This window comes from Malus domestica, chromosome 11 (genome assembly GCF_042453785.1).
Source record: "Malus domestica chromosome 11, GDT2T_hap1".
NCBI classification, from domain to species: domain Eukaryota; kingdom Viridiplantae; phylum Streptophyta; class Magnoliopsida; order Rosales; family Rosaceae; genus Malus; species Malus domestica.
This window is the reverse complement of record NC_091671.1, coordinates 36407890-36432139: the sequence shown is the minus strand read 5'-3', so window position 1 is coordinate 36432139 and position 24250 is coordinate 36407890. Positions and strand designations below refer to the sequence as shown.

General features: G+C 39.5%; 3 protein-coding genes across 6 annotated transcripts; 2 read left to right on the top strand and 1 right to left on the bottom strand.

Annotated features, from left to right (window-relative positions):
* The first annotated feature begins 1027 nt into the window (after positions 1 to 1027).
* Positions 1028 to 12237, top strand: LOC103448784 (F-box/FBD/LRR-repeat protein At1g16930-like). Of its 3 annotated transcripts, none has more exons than XM_029089099.2 (5): positions 1028 to 1162; positions 1508 to 2493; positions 2698 to 2832; positions 2920 to 3204; positions 11876 to 12237. In XM_029089099.2, the coding sequence occupies exons 2-4, from the start codon at positions 1516 to 1518 to the stop codon at positions 3199 to 3201; spliced, it is 1395 nt and encodes a 464-aa protein (XP_028944932.1). In that variant the 5' UTR covers positions 1028 to 1162; positions 1508 to 1515; the 3' UTR covers positions 3202 to 3204; positions 11876 to 12237. The 3 variants fall into 3 exon arrangements, with proteins under 3 accessions (XP_028944932.1, XP_028944931.1, XP_017190946.2); XM_029089098.2 differs by having other exon boundaries at positions 11870 to 12237; XM_017335457.3 differs by lacking the exon at positions 11876 to 12237 and adding an exon at positions 3330 to 3472.
* A 5405-nt stretch (positions 12238 to 17642) lies between these two features.
* LOC139189199 (zinc finger BED domain-containing protein RICESLEEPER 3-like) lies at positions 17643 to 19619 on the top strand. The gene is made up of 2 exons (XM_070807653.1): positions 17643 to 17979; positions 18760 to 19619. Exons 1-2 carry the CDS (start codon positions 17789 to 17791, stop codon positions 19541 to 19543), a joined length of 975 nt encoding a protein of 324 aa, XP_070663754.1. The 5' UTR covers positions 17643 to 17788; the 3' UTR covers positions 19544 to 19619.
* A 156-nt stretch (positions 19620 to 19775) lies between these two features.
* On the bottom strand, positions 19776 to 23847 carry LOC103423074 (uncharacterized). Of its 2 annotated transcripts, none has more exons than XM_029089096.2 (4): positions 23243 to 23847; positions 21936 to 22058; positions 20321 to 20440; positions 19776 to 20030 (listed from the first exon to the last, which is right to left on the bottom strand). In XM_029089096.2, exons 1-4 carry the CDS (start codon positions 23277 to 23279, stop codon positions 19966 to 19968), a joined length of 345 nt encoding a protein of 114 aa, XP_028944929.1. In that variant the 5' UTR covers positions 23280 to 23847; the 3' UTR covers positions 19776 to 19965. The 2 variants fall into 2 exon arrangements, with proteins under 2 accessions (XP_028944929.1, XP_028944928.1); XM_029089095.2 differs by having other exon boundaries at positions 23237 to 23564.
* Positions 23848 to 24250: the final 403 nt, after the last annotated feature.

The following is a 24250-nucleotide window of genomic DNA, read 5'->3' as shown; positions in this document are numbered from 1 at the left end:
ATGGAATCAGAATTCACAAGCTATTGCGATTTCATGTTGCCTAGTTTCTGCTTGGCCAAAACAATGCGGCATAGAACACATAGTGAATGACATTCCCGAATGTTTAAGCGCGCCATTGAAATTGGATGCAAAAGAACTTGACACTATGTTGTTGCATAACTTTTATACGGTTTATAAGTCAAATTTTGTTGAGGCTAGCTAGATAGAACATGTGAGGCAAGAAGACGTCAAGCGATACGGGCCAACTGAACTGCATAAATATTTGGGAACAAACCCCCTTTGTCAACTTTTTGTTAGAAATCTTGTCAAAATGTGCGAGTCTCTTCAAACGATTCTGCTGTGCAGCAAGCACCCAGAGTGAGTTCTTTGTTAGAGGGGGTGGGACCAAACGTCTAGGTGAGTGGAAAATTGTTGTTGAGGGAACTACGTTGACTAAACATCGTAAAAAAATACATTCCTTTTCTTCTTATTCACAAATGAATTGGAAAACAGAAAAATTCGATTCAGACTTTGTAGAGCCGGCGCTGCTGTTGCCTGCACACATTTTGTATTCTTTGAAGCTCTAGCTTCCTAAGTTGTCGTCAATGTAATTCTTACTCCCAATGTCTTCTAAACTTCAAGAAATCTTGAAGTTACCTTCGGAAAAATTCCACCTGATCTGTCAGACAAATTTTCTAACAAAAATGACAGAAGTTGTCACGTTTTTATAGGGCACTTGCGCAATTTTCTGGTGTCTTTGTACATTTTTCTCGTCCCCATGGGAAAGGGATCTTCTCCAGATCCCTTTTACCGAATTCACTCAATCAATCAATCCAGACTCTTGAAATTTGATCTACTGGCTACAAACTGGGGTCCCTTTAAAAGTTATAATAATTTTAGCCGTTTGATCAAATTTTAAGAGCTTGGATTAAGTGATTAGATGGATTTGATGGAAGGGATCCGGAGATGATCCCCTTCCGTCCCCATGTGAAAAAGCCCAATCCAACAATAAAAATGTGGCAAAGCCCAAAGTAAAGCCCAAATAAAGGGGTGCTAAACGGGAGTGTGGGAAGCCTGGATAGAAGCTTCACTCTCGCAGTTGCAGCAATACAGACAGCCATGGTCAAAAGGTAGTTCCTCAGTTGTTCCCGCCGTTTCCCAGTAACCAATCACAGCGTTTCAGGTATTTTGCTTCATCTACTTCCTTACCTTCTGTTTGGTTACCAAGAAAACTTCCAAATTAATAGTATAAAATTCAACCCTTGCCCTTTTGCGTTGTTTATTTGTGAATTGTTAAGATTACTTAATCTTTCTTTTCAGCTGCTAATTTCTAGATTGAATTGAATTCGTTTCCGCAAAAAATGTTCCATTAATTGGGTTTTTTGTTTTAATTTCTCTAGAGAAGTAGAATTTCATATGTCAATATTATATATGAACAGATTAAAGTTTGTAAAAGTAATTGGAAGGAAGCGTAAATTAAGAGTTTTTAGTTTCAATATTTACATTTTGTTATCAAAATTCTAAACAGATGTGAAAATGGGTTCGAATTCGGAGACTCGAAGACTAAAAGAGAATTCAAAGCCTCGAGCAGGAGGTGAAGATAGGATTAGTCGATTGCCAGATGCTGTTCTTTGTCACATACTTTCCTTAATTCCAACAAAGTATGCTGTGAGGAGCAGCATTCTGTCCAACAGATGGAAGAACATATGGGCTTCTGTTCCTAATCTGGACTTTGAAGATAGATCAAACCGTTGTATCGCGGAAAAGAAATATAAGTGCGACACTGTTGGTTTTTCGACCTTTGTTGATCGTGTGCTTTCCCTTCGTGATTCATCAATAGACATTAAAAAGTTTCGTCTTCATTGGGTCTGCTCTAGTGACGATTTCTCTCGTATTGATGGTTGGATTCAAACTGCCGTCCAGCATAATGTCGTTGAACTTGACCTTCTAGTTGAAACGGATTCTAGTGATGATTTTATATTTGAGTTTCCTCAATGCATTTTCAGTTGTAAAACACTTGTGGCTTTGAAGGTGTATTCAAATTGTATTAGCTACAGTCCTCCTACATCAGGGTGCTTCCTAAATCTCAAGACCCTCTATGTCGGAGCTGAATATCCCGATAGTGACTCGGTGGAAAAGATTTTTTCTTGCTGCCCTGTACTTGAAGATTTAACTATAATGGGACTTCTTGGTCAATATGAGGTTTTGAATTACAAGATCTCTGCGCCTGAATTAAACACATTAAGGTTGAACTTACCTGTAGATGTTGGAGATCATGATCAGAACCACAGTATTTTTATTAGTTGTCCGAAGCTTGAAAACCTTGTTATCAGGCAGGATATTTTGTCGAGTTATATATTTGTGAACGTCAAATCCCTTGTTAAAGCCAGTTTTACTCTCTTTTTCCATAATGCGGAGAATCTACAACCCAATTTCGATAACCGTGCAATTACCTGTCTGGCAGGAATTTCTAATGTTCAGTGTCTTTCTCTATCAGCTCATCATTTTTTGAAGGTAAATATTCTTTAACCTATTTCTTTTATACTATGTTTGGTAGAGAGGATTCATACAGTCGACCCCACTTACGGGGATAAGGCTTGTGTGTTGTTGTTTTGGTGTTTGGTATAGGAAGGTAGAAGGAAACAGTATGTTCTGCATAAGTAAATATTTAATTTATGCATGAGTTTTTGTTTTATCGATATATTATCTTTCATGAAGGGTCATTGTCTACCGGCATTTGATAATTTAAGAGAACTGAAGCTGGTTCTTCACGATTGCTATCATTGGGATTTGCTAACAGAGTTGCTCAAGAGATCACCTATTTTGGAATATCTTGTCGTAGAATATGAAGAAGTAAGATGTATTTCAGTATTTTCGCACATGCTAAGTCATTCCAACGTGCAGCTCTTTACTATACTCATTTCATTCACATTTTTTCAGGATAAGGAATGTGCTGACGATTATGATGAGCATGAGTACTTAAAACATGTCTTATACTCAGAGCATCGATGGAGTACACCAGAGTCTGTGCCTATTTGTTTAATATCACACCTCAAGACTATCACTATAAGGGGATTCAAGGGATACCCGCATGAGAAGAAAGTGGCAAAGTATCTGTTAGAGAATGGTAAAGTTTTGAATAAGATGACTATTCACAATGGGTTATACAAAGAGTTAACACAGAAAAGGGGTTCTACGACTTGCCAAGTTGAATTGGTCTAAAATGTAAGTTTTAATTCTTACAAATTTTTTATTTTGTAAGTCCAGTATTGTGTTTTGGATGGATTCTGTTACCTGAGTTCTTGATGTGACCAGCACCTTTGTTAATCTTGAGACTGATCAATTTGCAGATGTTTGTTTCGACTTGAATATGTTTCCTTCCAATACTTTAACTAATGGTGGCATGAACATATTTGAAGATATGTGGTTAGCGTACTCGTACCATGTTTAGCCTGTTGACACTTTAATTTCCAATGGATTCTGTTAGTCTTAATGGATCAATTTGCAGATCTTTGTTTTGGATTGCATTCATTTTAAGCTAGCCGTTGCTTTTCAAAAAAAAAAAAATTCCTCCCCAATAGCTCTACAATAGCTCTACATGACGACCAGTTGAACTTGTCTAAAATGCTAAGCTTTTACAAGGTTTTTATTCTGTTAAGTCCAATATTGTGTTTTGAATGGCTTCTGTCTGAGTTCTTGATGAGTCCAACACCTTTGTTAATCTTGAGATGGATAAATTTGCAGATGTTTGTTTCGAGTTGAATACTTTTATTTCCTATTGTTTAACTGATTATGGCATAAACATATATGAAGCTATGTGCTTATCGTACTCGTACACTGGTTTTTAGTTGACACATCAATTTGCAATTTATTCTCTTAGTCTTAATGGATCAATTTAACTCCGCCGTGTAAGTTTATCTTACATTGCCGGTCCCAAGCCCGGATAAAGGAGGAGGGGGAGGGCGTCAGGTAGTCGACAGCCGGCACTCCATGATTACGTCGAATCCTTATGAAAATGAATCCAGAACGAAATCGCGCTAAAGCTAGGGCGTCACCCGTAAGTGGTGCGCTGTGTGGCCCGAGCACAGTGATAAGTGAGCAAGGGTCGTTGTATCTCCATCGGCACCCGGATGCAGTGTTAAATGAGCAAGGGGGCTATAGAAACTTTTTTTCGAACGACTCCACTCAAAGTTGTTTGGGAGCATATGCTCCTATCAACTTTACACGGGACACACAAAAGAAGTACTTTGATCCGATTAGACGGGGAAGGGTGAAGAAGCTAGGACAGAAGGGTAGAGTTCAAGGGAGCAAAATGCCTTTAGGAACGTGGAATATAGGAACCTTGACGGGAAAATCTATGGAAGTAGTAGAAGTTATGGTGAGGAGAATGATAAATATTATGTGCTTACAAGAAACTAAGTGGGTTGGTCGTAAGGCAAAGGATCTAGAAAACTCAGGGTTTAAACTATGGTATTCGGGCACAAATAGAACGAGAAACGGTGTTGGCATCATCGTGGACAAGACCTTGACACAAGATGTTGTAGATGTCAAGAGGGTAGGAGATAGACTCATGGCAATCAAGATTGTAATATGACAAGAACTTATCAATGTGATTAGTGCGTACGCACCTCAAGTAGGGTTGGATACGAGTTCGAAGGAGAAATTTTGGGAAGACCTTGGAGACTTGGTGCAAGGAATTGCTCAGACGGAGAAGTTATTTATAGGAGGAGATTTAAATGGACACGTGGGCAGGGAGACAGGCAACTATGGAGGTTTTCATGGTGGCCATGGTTTTGGGGAGAGAAACGAGGATGGGGAAGCTATCTTGGATTTTGCAATGGCATATGATCTCTTCTTAGCCAACACCTTCTTTAAGAAGAGAGAAGAACATGTGATCACCTACAAGAGTGGGTCGTCAAAAACACAAATAGATTTTCTTCTAATGAGGAAAGGGGATCGTATAACTTGTAAGGATTGCAAAGTTATACCAGGAGAGAGCGTGGCTAATCAACATCGCTTGTTGGTGATGGATGTACATATCAAAAGAGTGAGAAAAAAGAACAAGACTTGGAAGTGCCCAAGGACTAGATGGTGGAATCTAAAAGAAGAAAAACAAGTCATTTTCAAAGAGAAAGTAATCACGCAGTGTGTGTGGGATAGAGAGGGGGAAGCTAACCAAATGTGGGATTCCATGGCTAGTTGTATCCGAAAAGTAGCAAAAGAGGTATTAGGAGAGTCCAAGGGCTTTGCCCCACACCAAAAGGAATCTTGGTGGTGGAATGAGGAGGTACAAACAAAGGTGAAGACTAAGAAGGAATGTTGTAAAGCCTTATACAAGAATAGGACCGATGAAAATGGTGAAAGGTATAGAAAAGCGAAGCAAGAGGCGAAGAAAGCTGTGAGAGAAGCTAAGTTAGCGGCTTATGACGATATGTATAAGCGACTAGATACCAAAGAATGAGAGTTGGATATCTATAAACTAGCTAGAGCAAGGGAAAAGAAGACAAGGGACCTAAACCAAGTGAGGTGCATCAAGGATGAGGATGGAAAGGTTCTTGCTACAGAGAACGCGGTTAAAGACAGATGGAAAGGTTATTTTCATAATCTTTTCAATGAAGGACATGAAAGGAGTGCTTCTTTAGGGGAGTTGAGTAACTCAGAAGAGTGTAGAAACTACTCTTTTTATCGTAGAATCCGGAAGGAAGAAGTGGTTGTAGCTTTGAAGAAGATGAAGCATAGAAAAGCAGTAGGCCCAGACGATATACCAATCGAAGTGTGGAAAGTTTTGGGAGAGACAGGTATAACATGGCTCACTGACCTTTTCAATAGGATTTTGAAAACGAAGAAGATGCCAAATGAGTGGCGAACGAGCACTTTGGTGCCTATCTACAAGAATAAGGGCGATGTACAAAATTGCATGAACTATAGGGGTATTAAGCTAATGAGTCATACAATGAAGCTCTGGGAGAGAGTCATTGAGCATAGATTGAGGCAAGAGACACGGGTTTCGGACAACCAATTCGGGTTCATGCCAGGGCGCTCAACCATGGAGGCAATCTATCTCTTACGAAGATTGATGGAAAGATATAGAGATGGGAAAAATGATTTACACATGGTCTTTATAGATTTGGAAAAAGCGTATGATAGGGTCCCAAGAGACATTCTTTGGAGGATTTTAGAGAAGAAATGAGTACGAGTAGCATATATCCAAGCTATACAGGATATGTATGAAGGAGCAAAGACTGCCATAAGAACTCATGAAGGACAAACCGAAAGCTTTCCCATAACTGTAGGATTACAGCAAGGCTCATCCTTAAGTCCTTACCTTTTTGCGTTGGTAATGGATGAGTTAACAGGACATATTCAAGATGATATTCCTTGGTGTATGCTTTTCGCAGACGATATAGTGTTGATAGATGAAACTCAGGAAGGGGTAAATGCAAAGCTTAACCTTTGGAGAGAAGTGTTGGAATCTAAAGGTCTTTGCCTAAGCCGATCAAAGACAGAATATATGGAGTGCAAGTACAGTGCAAATGGAGGCCAAAACGAGTTAGGGGTGAGGATCGGAGATCAAGAAATACCAAAGAGCGACCGTTTTCGTTACCTAGGATCTATCTTGCAAAAGAACGGAGAATTAGATGGAGATCTCAACCATAGAATACAAGCTGGATGGATGAAGTGGAAGAGTGCATCTGGCGTGTTGTGTGACCGCCGTATGCCACTGAAGCTCAAGGGAAAATTTTATAGGACGGCAATAAGGCCGGCGATGCTGTATGGCACAGAATGTTGGGCGGTGAAGCATCAACACGTACACAAAATGGGTGTAGCGGAGATGAGGATGCTTCGTTGGATGTGTGGGCACACGAGAAAGGATAAGATTAGGAATGAGGATATCTGGGGTAAAGTAGGAGTAGCCGAAATTGAAGGAAAGATGAGAGAAAATCGGTTACGGTGGTTTGGACATGTGCAAACAAGGCCTACTGACGCTCCGATTAGAAGATGCGACTATGAGACAGAGGTTCAGGGTCGAAGGGGTAGAGGAAGACCTAGGAAAACTTTGGAAGAGACCCTAAGAAAAGACTTAGAGTACTTGGATCTAACGGAGGACATGACACAGGACAGAACACAATGGCGTTCTAAGATTCATATAGCCGATCCCACTCAGTGACTTGGATTTTCCAAGTCTCTAACCGAGAAGTTTTCCTCACTCGGGAAATTAAGGGAACACTACCTCAACCTACATGCTCCACTCACAAAGCTTCAACATACAAGCTTCAACAAAAGTAAATTCAAAGAACCTAGCGAATAAGGCTTTGGTGTATTTAACACAATACGTTGAAATGAAGGAAAGCTTATTTATTGATATCCCCGATAAGTTACAAATATGTACATATACTTGAGTCAAAATAAACAAACAAGAGGGAGCCTTCACAAAGGTTGCTTAGGAGAAGTCTCAGCAGTCGGTAGAGCCCCAGAAAGAAAAGGCACTGGAGGGGGATCATTCGAAGCCTCAGTACTGGACAGAACCCTAGAAGGAGGAGGCATCAGAGGTTGATCATTTGGAGCTTCATTACGCGGTACAGCCCCAGAAGACGAAGGCAATAAATGCCTTTGGAACAAACCCACAAATCTCTGATGATCAAGTAAAACCTGACCATCAGATTCCTTCATCTGGTCAAGCTTCCTCTTCATGTTTGTAGCATAGTCATGTGCGAGCCGGTGCAACTGTTTATTCTCATGCTTAAGCCCTCTAATCTCTTGTTTGAGACTCATCACTTCAGCCGCCAATGATTCAACTTGGCGGGTTCGAGCAAATAGGCGTTGGGTCATATTAGACACAGAACCTGCACACTGAACACTGAGAGCTAGAGAATCCTTAACAGCCAACTCATCAGACCGTTTGGAAAGTAGTCTGTTATCTTTGGGAGTGAGAAGGTTCCTGGCCACTACCGCAGCGGTCATATCATTCTTCATCACGGAATCCCCAACGGTAAGAGGACCAGTAGGGGAGACGAAGGATGGGCGCCATATGTTGTCTGGAGAAGGCGGGGCTGCCTCTTCAACAAGGTTCAAGTCAAAACGACGGTCGGAGGGGCCAGACATTTTCAAAGGTGTTGAAGAGAGAAGAGGTCGGATAAATCAAGATCTTAGAAGTGCAAGAATGGAGCTTCTACTGGTGGATATTCAAGTGTGCTTTGGAACTTAATGTCAGCCCCTATAAAAATCTGCACTCGACGAAACTTCAGAAATCGAAGAGGCGCCTGCTCAGAAATTGAAGAGGTGTTTGCTTTCTCAAAAGCTAGGCTGCTCAGAGACCATGAGGGTCGATCTCAGAAATCGAAGAGGCGTTTTCTTTCTCAAAGGCTGGGCTGCTCAAAGACCACGAAGGCCGATCTCAGAAATCGAAGAGACTTGCTTTCTCAAAAGCTGGGCTGCTCAGAGACCACGAAGGCCGATCTCAGAAATCGAAGATGCTTGCTTTCTCAAAAGCTGGGCTGCTCAGAGACCACGAGGGCCGATCTCAGAAATCAAAGAGGCACCTACTTTTCCAGCCTTGTCAGCACCTGTCACACGCACACTCAGCTTTGCGGAAATTATGGGCATTCTGTCGAAGATTTCTGGCGAAGTAGAAAGCACATGAATCGTACTGTTCAATCACCCACTTCCCACACGCAACAGTAGCTCATGGGTACCACAGATAACTTTGCCAAAGTTCTCTGACAAAGTTGAGACACGTGAAGCTTGCAGCTCCCACTACATCGCTCTGACCAAAAAGGGTAAAAGAATAGCAAAGAAACAACACTAACAAAGTTTAGACACATAAATTTTGAAGGTCTAGCTACCATATTATTACCCACAAGGGTAAAGGAACAGTACCACTGCTGGATAATTGGAAAGTCCCGGTGTGTCAACCTCTGTGCTTCGTGGCAAGGTAGACTAGCAAACATGCCCAACCTTTACTCACATTCGAGAAAACACTCCCAACAAGATTGCTTGCTCCAAAATCGAAGAGGCACCGCCCTCCGAATCTCAAGAGCCAGACTCCCAACATGATTACTTTCTCAAAAATCGAAGAAAGGGTAAAGGAACAGTACCATTGCTGGATAATTGGAAAGTCCCTATGTGTCAACCTCTGTGTTTCGTGGCAAGGTAGGCTAGCAAACATGCCCAACCTTTATTCACATTCGAGAAAACACTCCCAACAAGATTGCTTGCTCCAAAATCGAAGAGGCACCGCCTTCCGAATCTCGAGAGCCAGACTCCCAACATGATTACTTTCTCAAAAATCGAAGAGAGGGTAAAGGAACAGTACCACTGCTGGATAATTGGAAAGTCCCTGTGTGTCAACCTCTGTGCTTCGTGGCAAGGTAGACTAGCAAACATGCCCAACCTTTACTCACAGTCGAGAAAACACTCCCAACAAGATTGCTTGCTCCAAAATCGAAGAGGCACCGCCCTCCGAATCTCGAGAGCCATACTCCCAACATGATTACTTTCTCAAAAATCGAAGAGACACCGCTCTCCGAATCTCGAGAGTCAGACCCCCAGCAGGATTGCTTTCTCAAAAATCGAAGAGGCATCGTTCTCCGAATCTCGAGAGCCAGATCCCCGACAGGATTGCTTGTTCGAAAACCGAAGAGGCACCACTTTCCCAACTTCAAGAGCTGGATCTCCTTGGATAAAGCTTGTCTGTAATCTTCACACGCAACATCAGCTTTCCAGATACCACAGACCACTTTTTCAAAGTGCTCTGACAGAGTTAAAACATGTGAAGCTGGCAGCTCCCACTACCGTGCTATGACCAAGCAGGGTAAAGGAATAGCATTATTACTTGATGTTAGGGAGACTCCTATATATGTCGACCTCCATCCCCAACGGACAGGCAGACCTGCAAAAATGCTCAACCCTTCCTCTTATCTGAGAGGGCACTCCAAACGAAGCCTTTCGAAATATTCAGCTTTCTTTCCCCCCCCGATAATACCTCTGTAAACAAGCTATACTAGAGCAAGAATATCTCATATCATAAGGGTTAAAAGCAAGAGTATCCCATATCATGTTTTTTCCTTGTCTTTTCCTTTGGCCTTGTTCTTACCTGCAAGACAAGGAGAAAGAGAGCAATCAGTCAGCACTTGGAATCAAGCTTCCAGCCAGGAACTGACTGCCTGGAACCCCTTACCTGATTACTTACCTGGCATTGCTCTCGAGTACGCATCTTCAACATCTTATGCTTCCAGGGAAGATACCGCATCTGCCTGAGGAACAGATAGGGCAAGTGAGAAGGATACAAGGAAGCATGTGGAGACAAGCGTAACAGCACACACGTGCCGATACATCCACTACTCTGTCAAAAGCAAAAGTATCCCATATCAGCAGGGTCGAACGTACTCTAGATTTGATGGACTTGTTTTGACCCTCAAATTCTTCAGTCGGCCTTATACTCTGGAGGAAACCAGAAAACCCTCCAGCCCAGTTCAAGAATAAGCCTGTGGAAAGTTACTTCTTCAAAAGCAAAAGTATCTCATATCATCTCTTCTCATTTTTCTTCTCTTTATCCTTCATGCTGCCTGCAAGATAGGGAGAATGTGAACAATCAGCCGGAGCTCTGATTGCTTACCTTGTCTGTCACCTCTTTCAGCAGATCCCCTAGCTCGGCGACTTGGGGGACTCCTACTACATGGTTTGTATCGCGCTTGACCGAGCCTGAAACTACAAGTAAGCTTCGAGTGAAATTGATACATTACCTTGTGCATCTCCACCAGTTACAGATACTACCCCTGGATGGAGGAAAAGTACTTCCAGAGAAGATGACACATCTACCTATGAGACAGATAAGGCAAGTCAAGACGATACCACACTCCGGTACTTAGAAGTTTCATGGTTACGAGATCATTCTCCCACAATATTTCCTAATGTCATTTGTACTAAATCATTCACTTGTACTCACTAAAGGAGAGCTTGAACCTATGTACTTGTGTAAACCCTTCACAATTAATGAGAACTCTTCTATTCCGTGGACGTAGCCAATATGGGTGAACCACGTACATCTTGTGTTTGCTTTCCTATCTCTATCCATTTATATACTTATTCACACTAATGACCGGAGCAATCTAGCGAAGATCACAAAAAGTGACCGCTTTCGCTACCTAGGATCTATCTTGCAAGAGAACGGAGAATTAGATGGAGATCTCAACCATAGAATACAAGCTGGATGGATGAAGTGTAAGAGTGCATCCGGTGTGTTGTGTGATCGTCGTAGGCCACTGAAGCTCAAGGGAAAATTTTATAGGACGGCAATAAGGCCATCGATGTTGTATGGCACAGAATGTTGGGCGGTGAAGCATCAACACGTACACAAAATGGGTGTAGCGGAGATGAGGATGCTTCGTGGGATGTATGGGCACACGAGAAAGGATAAGATTGGGAATGAGGATATCCGAGGTAAAGTAGGAGTAGCCAAAATTGAAGGAAATATGAGAGAAAATCGGTCCCGGTGGTTTGGACATGTGCAAAGAAGGCCTACTGACGCTCCGGTTCGAAAATGTGACTACGGGACAGAGGTTCAGGGTCGAAGGGGTAGAGGAAGACCTAGGAAAACTTTGGAAGAGACCCTAAGAAAAGACTTGAGTACTTGGATCTAACGGAGGACATGACACAAAACCGAGCGCAAGGACGTTCTAGGATTCATATAGCCGATCCCACTCAGTGGGAAAAGGCTTTGTTGTTGTTGTTGTTGTTGTTGTAGTCTTAATGGATCAATTTGGAGATGATTGTTTTCAATTGCATACATTTTGAACTAGCCGTTGCTTTTAAAAAAAAATTCCTTTCCCAATAGCTCTACATTCAACCACCAAAACCTCTGTATAAATGCTTCTAATGAAGGTGCTGACAGTGACAGTAGGAGGATGTTGGAATCAATGAAGCTGCTGACAGTGCCAGTATTGGTCAAAGTATTCAAAATCGAAGCAATTATATACCAGCTTTTATGTACTCTCTCAATCCAACATGAAACAAGGTCTGGCCAAATACGTTGCCTCAACTTCCCAACTTTTCACTTCTTCTGAATACGTTCGATTCAAGCGGTTTATTAAATCATATGTCCGTCCTAAGTACTCTAGTATTCCCCTAAACCTCATCAGAGATGATTGAAACTCTTGGATGAAAAGAACTTGTTGGTACCTGAACTTTGTCGTTTCACCAGTATGTTCTCTTTTACTTGTAATTTTTTGGATTAGTAGCTATGATCAAATTGGTTTTGTTTGTGTGCTTGCACATTTTATTGATTCTGATTGGAAATTGCAAAAAGATTTATCGCTGTTTGTATGCTCGAATATCCTTGTAAAGATTGGAAAATGGAAGGATGACTTTGCAGATTCTGATCAAAGCGATGGTGATGAATGATCAATGATGGCCTTAGCCAAAAGTTTTATATTGCAGTCTTTGTAATTTATGAGAGTTTGAGCAATGTCACTGATGAATCGATGTTACAGCATCGATTGAACTAGCCACTAGTTGTAAAGTGATTCACAAAGTGCATACATTGTACATTGTCGATACTTGTTGGTGTTGCAAAAATATCAACCAAACATCGAAGTAGTATCGGAACAACCCATTGACAATGTATTACGTAGTATATATTGATAGCGGAATACTCTTTTCCCTTGCCGAAATATCTCAGTATCTAAACCAAGTGGGGAATGATACATTCGGCATATGCACAATTTTTCAGTGTCTTTTTATCTTTTTTAGTTCCCTTTTTAATTGTGGTTTGAAACAACTCCATTTTGAAGCCCAAAGTGGCAAAGCCCAGAGTAGAAAAGCCCAAAGGAATGGCGCGAAAAGGGAGTGTAGGAAGCCTGGAAGCTTCAGACTTCACAGGCGCAGCAGAGCACAAGCATCCAATATCCATGGTTGAAACTTGAAAGCATCAACTTTCCCAATAAGTAGAAGTTGGGACACTAACCAAACAGCTTTGCAAGTCCATAGTTTCTCAGTTCTTCCCGCTGTTTCCCAGTAACCAATTACAGCGTTTCAGGTACTTTGCTTCACCCTTATAAATTCCATATCATGTGTTTGGTTACCCAGAAAATGATCAAAATGATGAACAGAAGCTTCAAGTCTTGCCCTTTTCGTTTATTTCTGAATTTTTTTTATTGAATTAAGTGTGTTTCCAGAAAATGCATGGTAATCGGGGTTGGGCTGTACATTTCGCGGTGGATGGTAACCGGAATTTGCATATCTGAGAGGAACGGTGGACGGAAAATGGGGAAAGGGACGGCGTTCCATAACATAAACTCACCCTAAAATACTCACCCTAAACCCGAAATCCGAAGCCCGAAGAAACCCGAAATCCGAAATTTGAAACCCGAAATCCGAAACCAAAATCCAAAATCCGAAACCGAAATCCGAAATCCGAAACCGAAATCCGAAACCCCGAAATCTAAAACCCTAAACCCTAAAACCCTAAAACCCTAAACCCTAAACCCTAAAACCCTAAAACCCTAAACCCTAAACCCTAAACCCTAAACCCTAAACCCTAAAACCCTAAACCCTAAACCCTAAAACCCTAAACCCTAAACCCTTAAACCCTAAACCCTAAACCCTAAAACCCTAAACCCTAAACCCTTAAACCCTAAACCCTAAAACCCTAAACCCTAAACCCTAAACCCTAAACCAGCCCAACCCCAACGCCAACCCCAAACCCAAACCCAACCCCAACCTATCTGCAATTGCATTTCTTCACGAAGAACCCAGACAGACATTCAAATGTGGGTTTTCTTTTCGACACGTTTCTACGTACGACCCTTCATAGTCTCAATCTAATCTCGACATGCAATTTAATCCAACGGTGATCAGCAAGTGAATGAAGAGAGACAGAGAAAGAAACCACTCTGCAATACCCAGACAGACATCCGAATTTGACACAATCTCTGCTTCACAGGCGTCTCCTAAATCCTAAGTTGTCAATCTTCTTCATGTCGCTCTTTCCCCTCAGGTCAGTGATCATTCTTTCTTCAATTCTCCTTTACCTATTTGCAAATTTTTACTTTTTACCGGAGAGAATAGTAAGGTCTGTTTGATGAACTCTTATTGCAAAAAGACCGATTGAACAAGACTGTTATTGTTTGGATTCTGGATGGAATGCTTGATCTTGGTTGCCAGCCTGATTTGAGTTTTTATTCCTGCACAGTACCTTTGTTCTGTCTGGAAAATAGACCGGAGGTGGGAATCAGTGATGGAGTACACCGGAGTCTGTGCCTGCTTGTTTGATATCCGAATGAGCAGAAAGTTGCAAAGTATCTGTTAGAGAGTGGTAAAATTTTGAGAAAGGTTACTATTCATGATGAGGTATTCAGAGATTTGATGCTGCAAAAGGATTCTAGGAAATGCCAAGTTAAATTATGTAAGGCCAGACTTTATTCTGTAAGAGAGTGGAAAAGTTTTAGCTTCTTCGACATTTTTATTCTGTAAGTCCAGTGTTTTGTTTTAGATGGATTCTGTTAACAAGTTAAATTTGATTCTGCAAAATGATCATAGGACTTAAATACCATCTGTTTGGTTACCCAGAAAATATTCATAGATGATCGATAGAAAATTCTAGTCTTTCCCTTTCCGTTCTTTATTTGTGATGATTAGCAGCTACTTCCAGATTAATTTTTTAGGTCTGTTTTGTTTTCATCGAAAAGCTTTTCTCTAGAAAGAAGAATTTCACATGTCAAGATATTTGAACAGTGTAAAGTTTATAAACTAATTGAATGGAGCATAAATTTAGAGTTTCTAGTTTCTAATTTTAATTTAATTTAATTTAATTTTTTTAGTTAGGATCAGTGGATTAGCAGATGTTGGAGCATCAAGCAAGAGTGAAGATAGGATTAGCGGATTAACAGATGCAATTCTTTGTCACATTCTTTCCTTCATTCCAACAAAGTTTGCTGTGAGAAGCAGCATTCTGTCTACTAGATGGAATAACATATGGGCTTTTGTTCCCACTGTGGACTTGGAATTCGAACGCATGTCTGTTATGTGGAAAAATGAATATCTTTCTGACCATGTTTGTTGTTTGAACTCTGTCAATTGGGTACTTCCCTCTCGTGACACATCGGATATTAAAACTTCCGACTTCATTGTTGCTCGCTTGTTGAGGATTTCTCTCAGATTGATGGTTGGATCCACACCACCATTAGGCAGAATGTAGTTGAACTTGATCTTCATGTTAAAGCATTTATATTGATGAAGTTTTTCGACTTTGGAGTTGTGCAAAACACTGGTGCTTTGAAGGTTAAGTCAGATTGTATTACCTATATTCTCCTACATCAGGCTGTTTCCTAAAACTCAAGTTCCTTGATGTCAAAGTTGAACATCCTGAGGACAACTCAATGGAAAAGCTTTTTTCATGCTGCCCTGTACTTGAAAATTTATCTATAAATGCAACTGTTGCAGTTGATACAGTTCCAAATTTTGAAGTCTCTTCACCTGAACTGAAGACGTTAAGAATGTCCTTCTTTCTTAATGTGTTTGTTGTTGAAAAAGATATTAAGTACGGTATTTCTAAAATGCCCCAAAACTTGACAGCCTTGGCATTAGGCAGGAATATTTGTCGAATTATTCATTCGAGAATGTAACATCCCTGGTCAAAGGCGGTATCTATCTCTATAGCCATTAAGCGGCTGAATACCAGGATGCCGTTTCTGACCAAGCAACTGCGCTTCTGCAGGGATTTTCCAGTGTTAAATATCTGTCTATTTCAGCTCATGTTATGGAGGTAAGTATATGCCCCAACTCATTTCTTTTACACTATGTAGGACTTAGGACACAGAGAAGGGGATTTGCACAGGCTAAAATCAGGTCCCTTCATAGTTGGACAGGTTAAAGAAATCAAATAGTAATTCAGTTTTGGGTTAGGAAGGAGATGACAAAGAAACAGAACTGTATCTAGGTAATAAGTTACTCGGTTCCTTTTATCTTTTTCCATCATAATCTCCTTTTATGTACAAAAGAAACAAGGAAAAGATTGTGCACATTTCCTTCCACGATCCTAAAATACGAGGGAAAGACAAATCCCTGGCATGCCGCCTTTTCCCATTATTTTTAGCTTGTTTATCATTATTTCTTTGTACCAAAAGTAGTATCTGTATAAATGGGGGTAAGGCTAGCCGACATTCACCTCTCCTAGACCCTTCGTAAAGCGGGAGCCTTGTGCACTGGGTACGACCAAAAGTAGTATCTGTCTGTAAAGTGAAACCTGCATAACGATTTGGCAATTTTTTACTTGAATCTGAATGTTATGTATTATTAAATTTTTACTTAATACACTAGTATATATTTGATCTTTAACCTATGTTTTCAAGAAGAGTTATCGTCTGCCTGCATTTGATAATTTGAGGGATTTGAACCTGGTTCTTTACAATTGCTATCACTGGAATTTGCTAACAGAGTTGCTCAGGAAATCACCTAATTTGGAATCACTTGTTGTCGAATATGAAGTATGATGTATTTCCACTCATGCTAAGTCATAACAACTTGTTGCTCTTTACTATTCTCATATTTGTACTTTTCAGGCCGAGGAATGTGTTGAGGATTATGAGGAGCGTGAAGAGGACTTAGTTTTCTTATACTCAGAGCATTGATGGAGTACACCCGAGTCAGTGCCTCTCTGTCTAATATCACACCTCAAGACTGTCACTACAAGGGGATTCAAGGGATACCCACATGAGAAGAAAGTGGTAAAGTATTTGGCAAAGAACGGTAAAGTTTTGGATAAGATGATTATTTATCGATTGATGGGTTTTACGAAGAATTAATGCTTGAAAAGGTTTCTAAGACTTGTCAGGTTGAACTTCTCCTAGATGCAATTTTTAGCTTCTACATGGTTATAATTTTGCAAGTCCAATGTTTGGGGTTTTGCTTTTGAAGTTGTAAATCAGACCAGCATTTCTGATAATCTTCAGATGGATCGATTTGCGGATGTTTGTTTTGGATTGTATACATGTTTAGTTCAACTTCATTAAACTATTTTTTGCATTTCTTTTGTATACAAGGCGATAGGGATTATAGCGAATTATATTTTCGTGTTTTCGAAAAAGTTCTTGGGGTTTTAGAAATTACACTGATTCCCTATGAGGTTTCAAATGTTTTCATCCAAAAGTTGATGAGCCTTTATTTTATAAGTTTCTTCCAAATGGCCATTGACAAATTTGACCTTAAAGATTAAATTAAGCATACACACCCAATGAGATCTGTACTTATTTTCACCTCACAGGTTTCTCAAATTATGTTTCACCGATCGCACTGTCTATGATCTGAATTTTCGTATGCAATTCTACATGTAGCATACGTAATTCGGTGAAAGTTATACTACTAATTATTTAGCACTCGAACAAGGTCATTGCATTTTCTCTCTCGTTTGTTTATCCCCTATGAACGAGTGCAAATAACAACTCTCTTTAGAGCCTTGGCTACAAGCAGAGGCTCTAAAAGCTCTAAACTTGGGAAGACGCAGAGAGTTCAGCTTAGTAGGGGAGCAACCATTCTAAACTAGCCGTTGCTTTTCAATTTCTTGGTTTTTCAAATTTCCCATCAATAATGTCAAATTACACACTTGCATTCCCAAATAGACATATACAACGGCTAGTTCTGGGGATAATAGTGTCATTTAAGCACTAAAATTTCTCTATAAATACCCTAAAGCTTTCTCCTTCCTTCTTTTTCTCACAGTTCTAGCAACTCCTCCGAGTCCTCAACGGCTACAAGTATTCAATCATCTCTTCACATCTTTTCCGCGTAATTCATCTTTTCGAAGTTTCTTCTGGACATGGATGATGTCGAAATCAATGAAGCTGCTGATAGTGATAGTTCTGGAAGCAACTCTATACCAACTTTTGAGTACTTTCACTACAATACCAGAGAAGGTATGGCCAAATACATTACTTCAACAGGCCAACTTTCCACTCCTGCCGAAAATGTCAGATTCGAGACGTTCATCAAAGGCTGTATTCAACCCAAGTACGTTACTCTTCCCCCATTCCTTATTAAAAGCGACTGCTTGAAACTTTTTAGTGAAAAGAAGAACAAATTGATATCAGAATTTGCTAGTTTCACGGGTACAATTTCTCTGAGTTCTAGTTTTTGGAGTTGCAGCGATGATCGGCTTGGTTTTGTTTGCGTGACTGCGCATTTTATTGATTCTTCTTGGATGTTGCAGAAGAGAATTATCGGTTTTCGTATGCTCGAATACCCTCATAGTGATTGTGTCATATTTCAATGCATGATGGATATATTTAGGGAGTATTCAATTGATGACAAAGTTTCTGCTATCACCTTTGATAATAATATTCACAACGATGCTATCGTTGATATGTTTCGAAATGCTCTGCATCATCCTAATGGAGTTCGTTTTTCGGACATGAAATGTTTAGGACACGTGATTAATTCAATTGTACAAGAAGGGTTGAAATTGATGGAAATTCGCATGGAAACACTTAGGGCAGTTGTGGTTTATGTTTCTTCTTCTTCTAGGCAATATGATTGGAATACTTTCTGTTTACTTCGCGGTTTAAAACGCCGAAAGTTAAAACCAGATAGCAGGAGTCACTGGAACACTACTTATCTGATGCTAAGATCTTTGGTGGATTACAAGGATGCAATCTATGATTTTTACAATAATAAACCCGATACCGGTTGTTTAATTGAAAAAGATTGGGAGCTTTGCTTTGTTTTTATGGAGTTTTTGAAGGTTTTTTATGAAGCTGCAACCACATTGAGTTCAAACGTTTATTCTCGCAGTTCTTGTTTCATTCTCAAGCATTTTTGCTTCATTAGTTCTACATTTTCGGAACACAGAGATCATTCCGGGTTTAAACCAGTTTACGAAATAATGGAATCAAAACTCAGAAATTACTGTGAGGAAATGTTGCCTGGTATATGTTTAGCTGCTGCAATGGACCCTCGAATGCAGTTACACGGCGTAGAGCTGAGGTTAAATGAAATTTCCCAGAACTTAACCGTGCCGCTGAAAGCTGATGCGAAATCTGTCGAGACATTGTTGCATAACCTTTACAAGGTTTACGAATCAGAATTTGCAAAGAGAAAAACAGAAGGTGAAGATGAAGAAGCCGAATTTCACAGCAATGACTACACGAAGAGATTGATGGCTGAGTTTCATGCAAAACTGAGGAAAAAAGAAGAACAGAAGTATGGGCCAACTGAACTTCATAGATACTTGGGGATGAATCACCGTGGCACCATGAGCAATCAAGAGTATGTCAATCTTGATGTTCTAGAATGGTGGAAATCGAGCGAGGGTTGGTTCCCTGCGCTTGCTGTTATGGCACGCGACCTACTAACACCTTCGGTGGTTGCAATAGCGCCGGAGTTTGTTTTTAGTAATGCAGGTAAGCAGGTCTTGGACCAGAGGAGAAGCATGCAGTCTCCAAAAATGTTGGACTGCAGTTTTTGCTTGAAGGATTGGGAAGACGCTGAACTTCGAGCTCAGAACTGGACCGATGACATGGTGGAGTATTTTAAGGATTCGAATCAAAGCAATGTAGATGAATCAGTGATGACTTAGTCAAGTGCATTGTTGTTCTGCGGTTTTTGTAAGTTTTAACATTTTGAGCAATGTTATCGACGGTCGTTGATGGTAACATTTTAGCATCTTGTGGTCGAAACACAATTTTCTTTTCTATCAGAACTATATGATTCTACTCGGGCATCAGCTCGAAACAAAGAGTGAAAACGATCAGTAAAAGCTACCATTCGGGTGAGTGAGAGAGAGAGAGAGAGAGAGAGAGAGAGAGAGAGAATTCAAACACTTGCGTTACTGTTCAATTGACCAAAGAAACTTGCGGCAAACTAAGAAGAATTCAAGTGAACGTGAAAGGAAAGGCGTAAAAGTGACCATCTCTATTTAAGATATGGAAGAGACGAGAGAAAAATATACATGATTTACATTCAAACTTGTGAACAAAGTTTGTCATATCCTCTCTTGAGTCAACTCTCTTGAATTAAGTTGGTTGGCTCGCTCAAAACATACTTGGGTAGTTCATATTTTGCACCTGCAAGGGGGCAATGTAAGGGCACGCTAAGAGGATTTGAAAATGAAGGCAATAAAATATGAAGGGCAATCAGCCATTTGTACAGAGACGGAACAAGCTCACACGCCAACAATGGAGCATACAACATAAACTGGTAAACGCATACTTAGACTGGGTATTGACTTTAAAATGCAACACACGCACACATGCACACAAACCTGCTTAAAGACAGGAAAAAAAAACCTGCATAGCATTTGAGTTTATTGGGGGCAGGAAATAGTTATGAAGAAAAGTGCAAAATGGTTAACTACCTCTTTCGTCATAGCAAATTGTCAAATCAGCACTTTGAACAATGACCCCAGCACTGTCCACAATCGCTTGTGCAAGGCTTAGATCTGCCTCAGAAGCAGCTCGAAGTGCATCCCAAATCTCTAATGTGCAGTACAGGCGAAATTTTTGTTTCAGATATAACATGTGTGAAGAATGCAATTTAGAAAAGGGAAACAAAAACCACGGTAGCAATTCAAAATCAAACAAGAAAATGACCACAATAATCACTTTTCTGTGCTTATACGATTCTGAACCAATATCATGTTGAAAAGATCTTTATTTAATTTTGTATCGCAAGCATAAACCTACAACATCACTCCCAAGAACCAAAAACAACCGCATCAAAATATACGGAAAAAAAAAGTGTGAACATTGGTAATATTGCAACAATTTTCAATTGTTCTTGTTAATCCTGAGGTTAGTGGTGACCACTAATGAAGGACTTGTTCAACTAAATACAAAATTACAAATCATATCTTAAAGACTTGGACAAGAAGCTAATCCTCATTCTCTTTTTTTTTTTTTTTTTTTTTTTTTGGGTCAGCCATTAGCTGTCATTGCATTCACATGATGTGAAAATTTTTATTCTCTTATCTAGTTAGCTTTGGTTCTCCCTTATTCTTACCTCTGGTGTGCCCTCATTTAACAAAAAATGCTCATTTGTCAGCTACAAGACTTTCTAGACAAGTTCCTGGGTTACTCAATATATCATAGTAGTTTCAAATAATACAGATTGAGCTCTAATAGGATCTCCAAACTGAAGTAAAAGCTAAATTTTTAGATGGTGATAACAACAATGAAATGTAATGAACAACCCCTTCAACTCCACCAACACCACCACCCCACCCCACACTCATCAATCCGAAAAGGGAAGCACAACTAGCACAAGACTAAAGACAGATAATGCAACAGCCATCTTGGTGCGCTGCACCAGAGAGCATACAACAATATAAGAAAATCATATTCCCCTACACTACTAAGAATGTTCACTCGATACTGAAATTCGGGTTTGTAGAGAAATCATGAATTATTCAGGATGAAAGCAAATTTACCAAAACATATGTAATTTAATATCTCATACTCACGTTCTTCTTAACACTTATGGACCTCAATGGTCATTCAGTCTCGAATGAGTACATAAGTTTGTTGAATTGAACTCAAACGACTCAAAGGAAACAATTCTCAGACCAACTGCTTATGTTGACATTTTTAACATGACTAGAAAAGCAATTAAGTATTTCATCTTGTTGCTTTCTAGTTAATATTCACATGATAGGAGCTTCTATCACCCTTCTATACAATCAGCTCACTCTAACTCTATACTGCACCAGATTCCAGAGATGTTCCCTAATTTTCCCTCGACTGTGTGTTCATATATAAACTCATTCTATAGTCCTTTGTAAGTTGCCACCCTTTGTTTTGTTATCATTTCACAGCACGCGAGTTGTTTTGTTAAATAAAAATATTGTGCCCCAATAGGAACTTAGAAACAAGTAAATGTAAAAAATGATACGACTATTTGAATTAAGAACCTTCAGTGGACCCCAAAAAATCTTCAGTACTTGTCAATATATATACATCCAGAGGAAATATTACCTTTCCTTCCTCCATAGTGAGGAGCAGTGTCCCAAAACTCTTCACGCATCTGCAAGAGTTGAGACTTTGTTAACGGCTGAGGATGCTTCCACGGTTTTGGCTTCCTAATCTTCTTTAAAGTTCCTGTTAAACAGAAAGTTCTAAGTATTGCCTCTTAACTTCCAGTGCTTTTAAAACTCAAATTATCAAATTTCTTCAGCGCAAATTGAAAATAAAATTATAATCAAGGATATCCTAATCAAAAGAAAACTGTGAGAACTATATTCCATCAACTGAAGCACGGAATACAAGAAACTACTTGTTTCCTTTCCCCTATTTAATTTACCATTAATATTGTTTTGCGAACTAAAAAAGAAATACTTGTGGTATAACTAGCTTGAAAGGAAATTAGCAATGTTTCAAGATTATGCACAATGCCTTCAAGAACTGACATTCATAAGTTCCATAGGACCTAAGATCTCTTTCCAGCAGTCTATTCTTCACAATATGATGATGGGATACTAAGCTAAAATCCTATCTCATGCATATCATTTGTAGACCTTCCAGCTTGTGATTCGCAATAGCAATTGCAGATAACACAGATACATACAGGAATGACATGAACTTAAAGGGGAAGAGAGAAGATGCTGGATAACTAAAAAACCCATCTACTACTTTTCACTTTCGATCACATAAATGTCCTACATACAGACTGGAAAATTAATACCGACAATCACACGCGGATGTCAAAATCAGAAACAAAATAACACCAACAAAATTGTCCGAATCAAACAATTTCCTATACCATCTTCGGCATAAAAAACTAACTCCGGCTTGTCAATGTGCAGATTGATGGTCAAAAACACATTTAAAGGCCTAAATCCATCTCTAGAGCCGCAAGTTTCAGACGGTCGATTCCTCGGCTAAACCCAATGCCATTGCCTCATTATCTTCTTAACTCTATCTTACCAAAATGCAACTAATCATCTTCTTCAGCATTATTTGTCAATACAAAAAAGCATATGAATCTTGCGAAATCCAAACTATATCAAAAACTAATTCTTGAAACTAAAATAACAACAATTCATAAACCCCAATAACATGTTAATCAATTTTTTCAAGAAAATTAAAGAATTCAGCAGCCTGACTCAGCTGAGCTCAGCTAAGCTCAACCCATTTCCAGAAATCACAATTATTTTCAATTTCTTCAAAGATTTTTCAACTTTCCTTTTCCTGCGTTTTCCCAGCAGCCAAACAGAAGCCAAAGCACCGAAGCCAAAAGATAAACAAAAGCAACAGAGGCAGAGAGAATGATAGAGTACCCTCACCGTCTCCTTTGGTCTGTGACGATCCAGCACAACCCATTATACAGAGAAACAGTCAAAAATGGGAACCCAAGAGATTGAGAGCTCTGAGCAGAGGAGGAGAAGAAGAAGAAGAAGAAGAAGAAGCAAGCAAGCGAGCGAGCAGCTTTGAGCTTCGAGGTTCAGCTTCGTGAAGACGCAAAGTCAAAAGTGGAGCATCCCGGCCAACCCGACCCGATTCCGATTCCGGCGAGAGACCCTGCGGGTTTTCCGGTGAGAAATTGAGAGTTGTAATAGTAAAAGAAGGGAGCTTTATTAGATTTTTTTTTAAGAACTTTTTATTTTTTAATGATTTAATTAATCATTCCTCAATTATATACGGATGACAGGAAACATCTTCTACTCTCTTTTTTTTTTTATAATATATATATATATTTTTTTTTTTTTCGTTATAGTGATTTTTATATTAATAATATAATTATATTATTCAATCAGAACATTATATTATATTACATGTAGAAAATTTAATTATATTATTTAATTAAAAAAATTATACATGATGAACTTATTTTAAACAAATTGCTTCTTTGTAGAAAGTGAAGGACTGAAGACCTAAGGTTAGTGAGAAATGAGTTGGCTGTTAGTCGCGTCTTCATTTTTCTCCCCTTTGGGAGTGGGCCAAGTATGGCAACTAGCCATTTGCTTTTGTGTTGGGTGTATGAAATGTTTAGTTACTCTCTAATCTTTAATGTAATATTCCAAGAAATCTTATTTTTATTTTAAAATTGAAGTAAAAATGGTAGAATCGGTACTTAACTTGTTTTCAAATAACGAAGTCGCATTTATGTCTTTACTCGTATGTCAATAACAAATAAACTTTAACGTTTCGAGAAACTTTAAACTCAGTTATTAAAAATGCATTAGAAGAAGACTCATAACTGCTCAAGTACTACCAAAATAGTACTAAAACACTATTAAGTATTCGACAAAGACACTACACACAATTTTTCAAATGACACATTGTCATTTAAA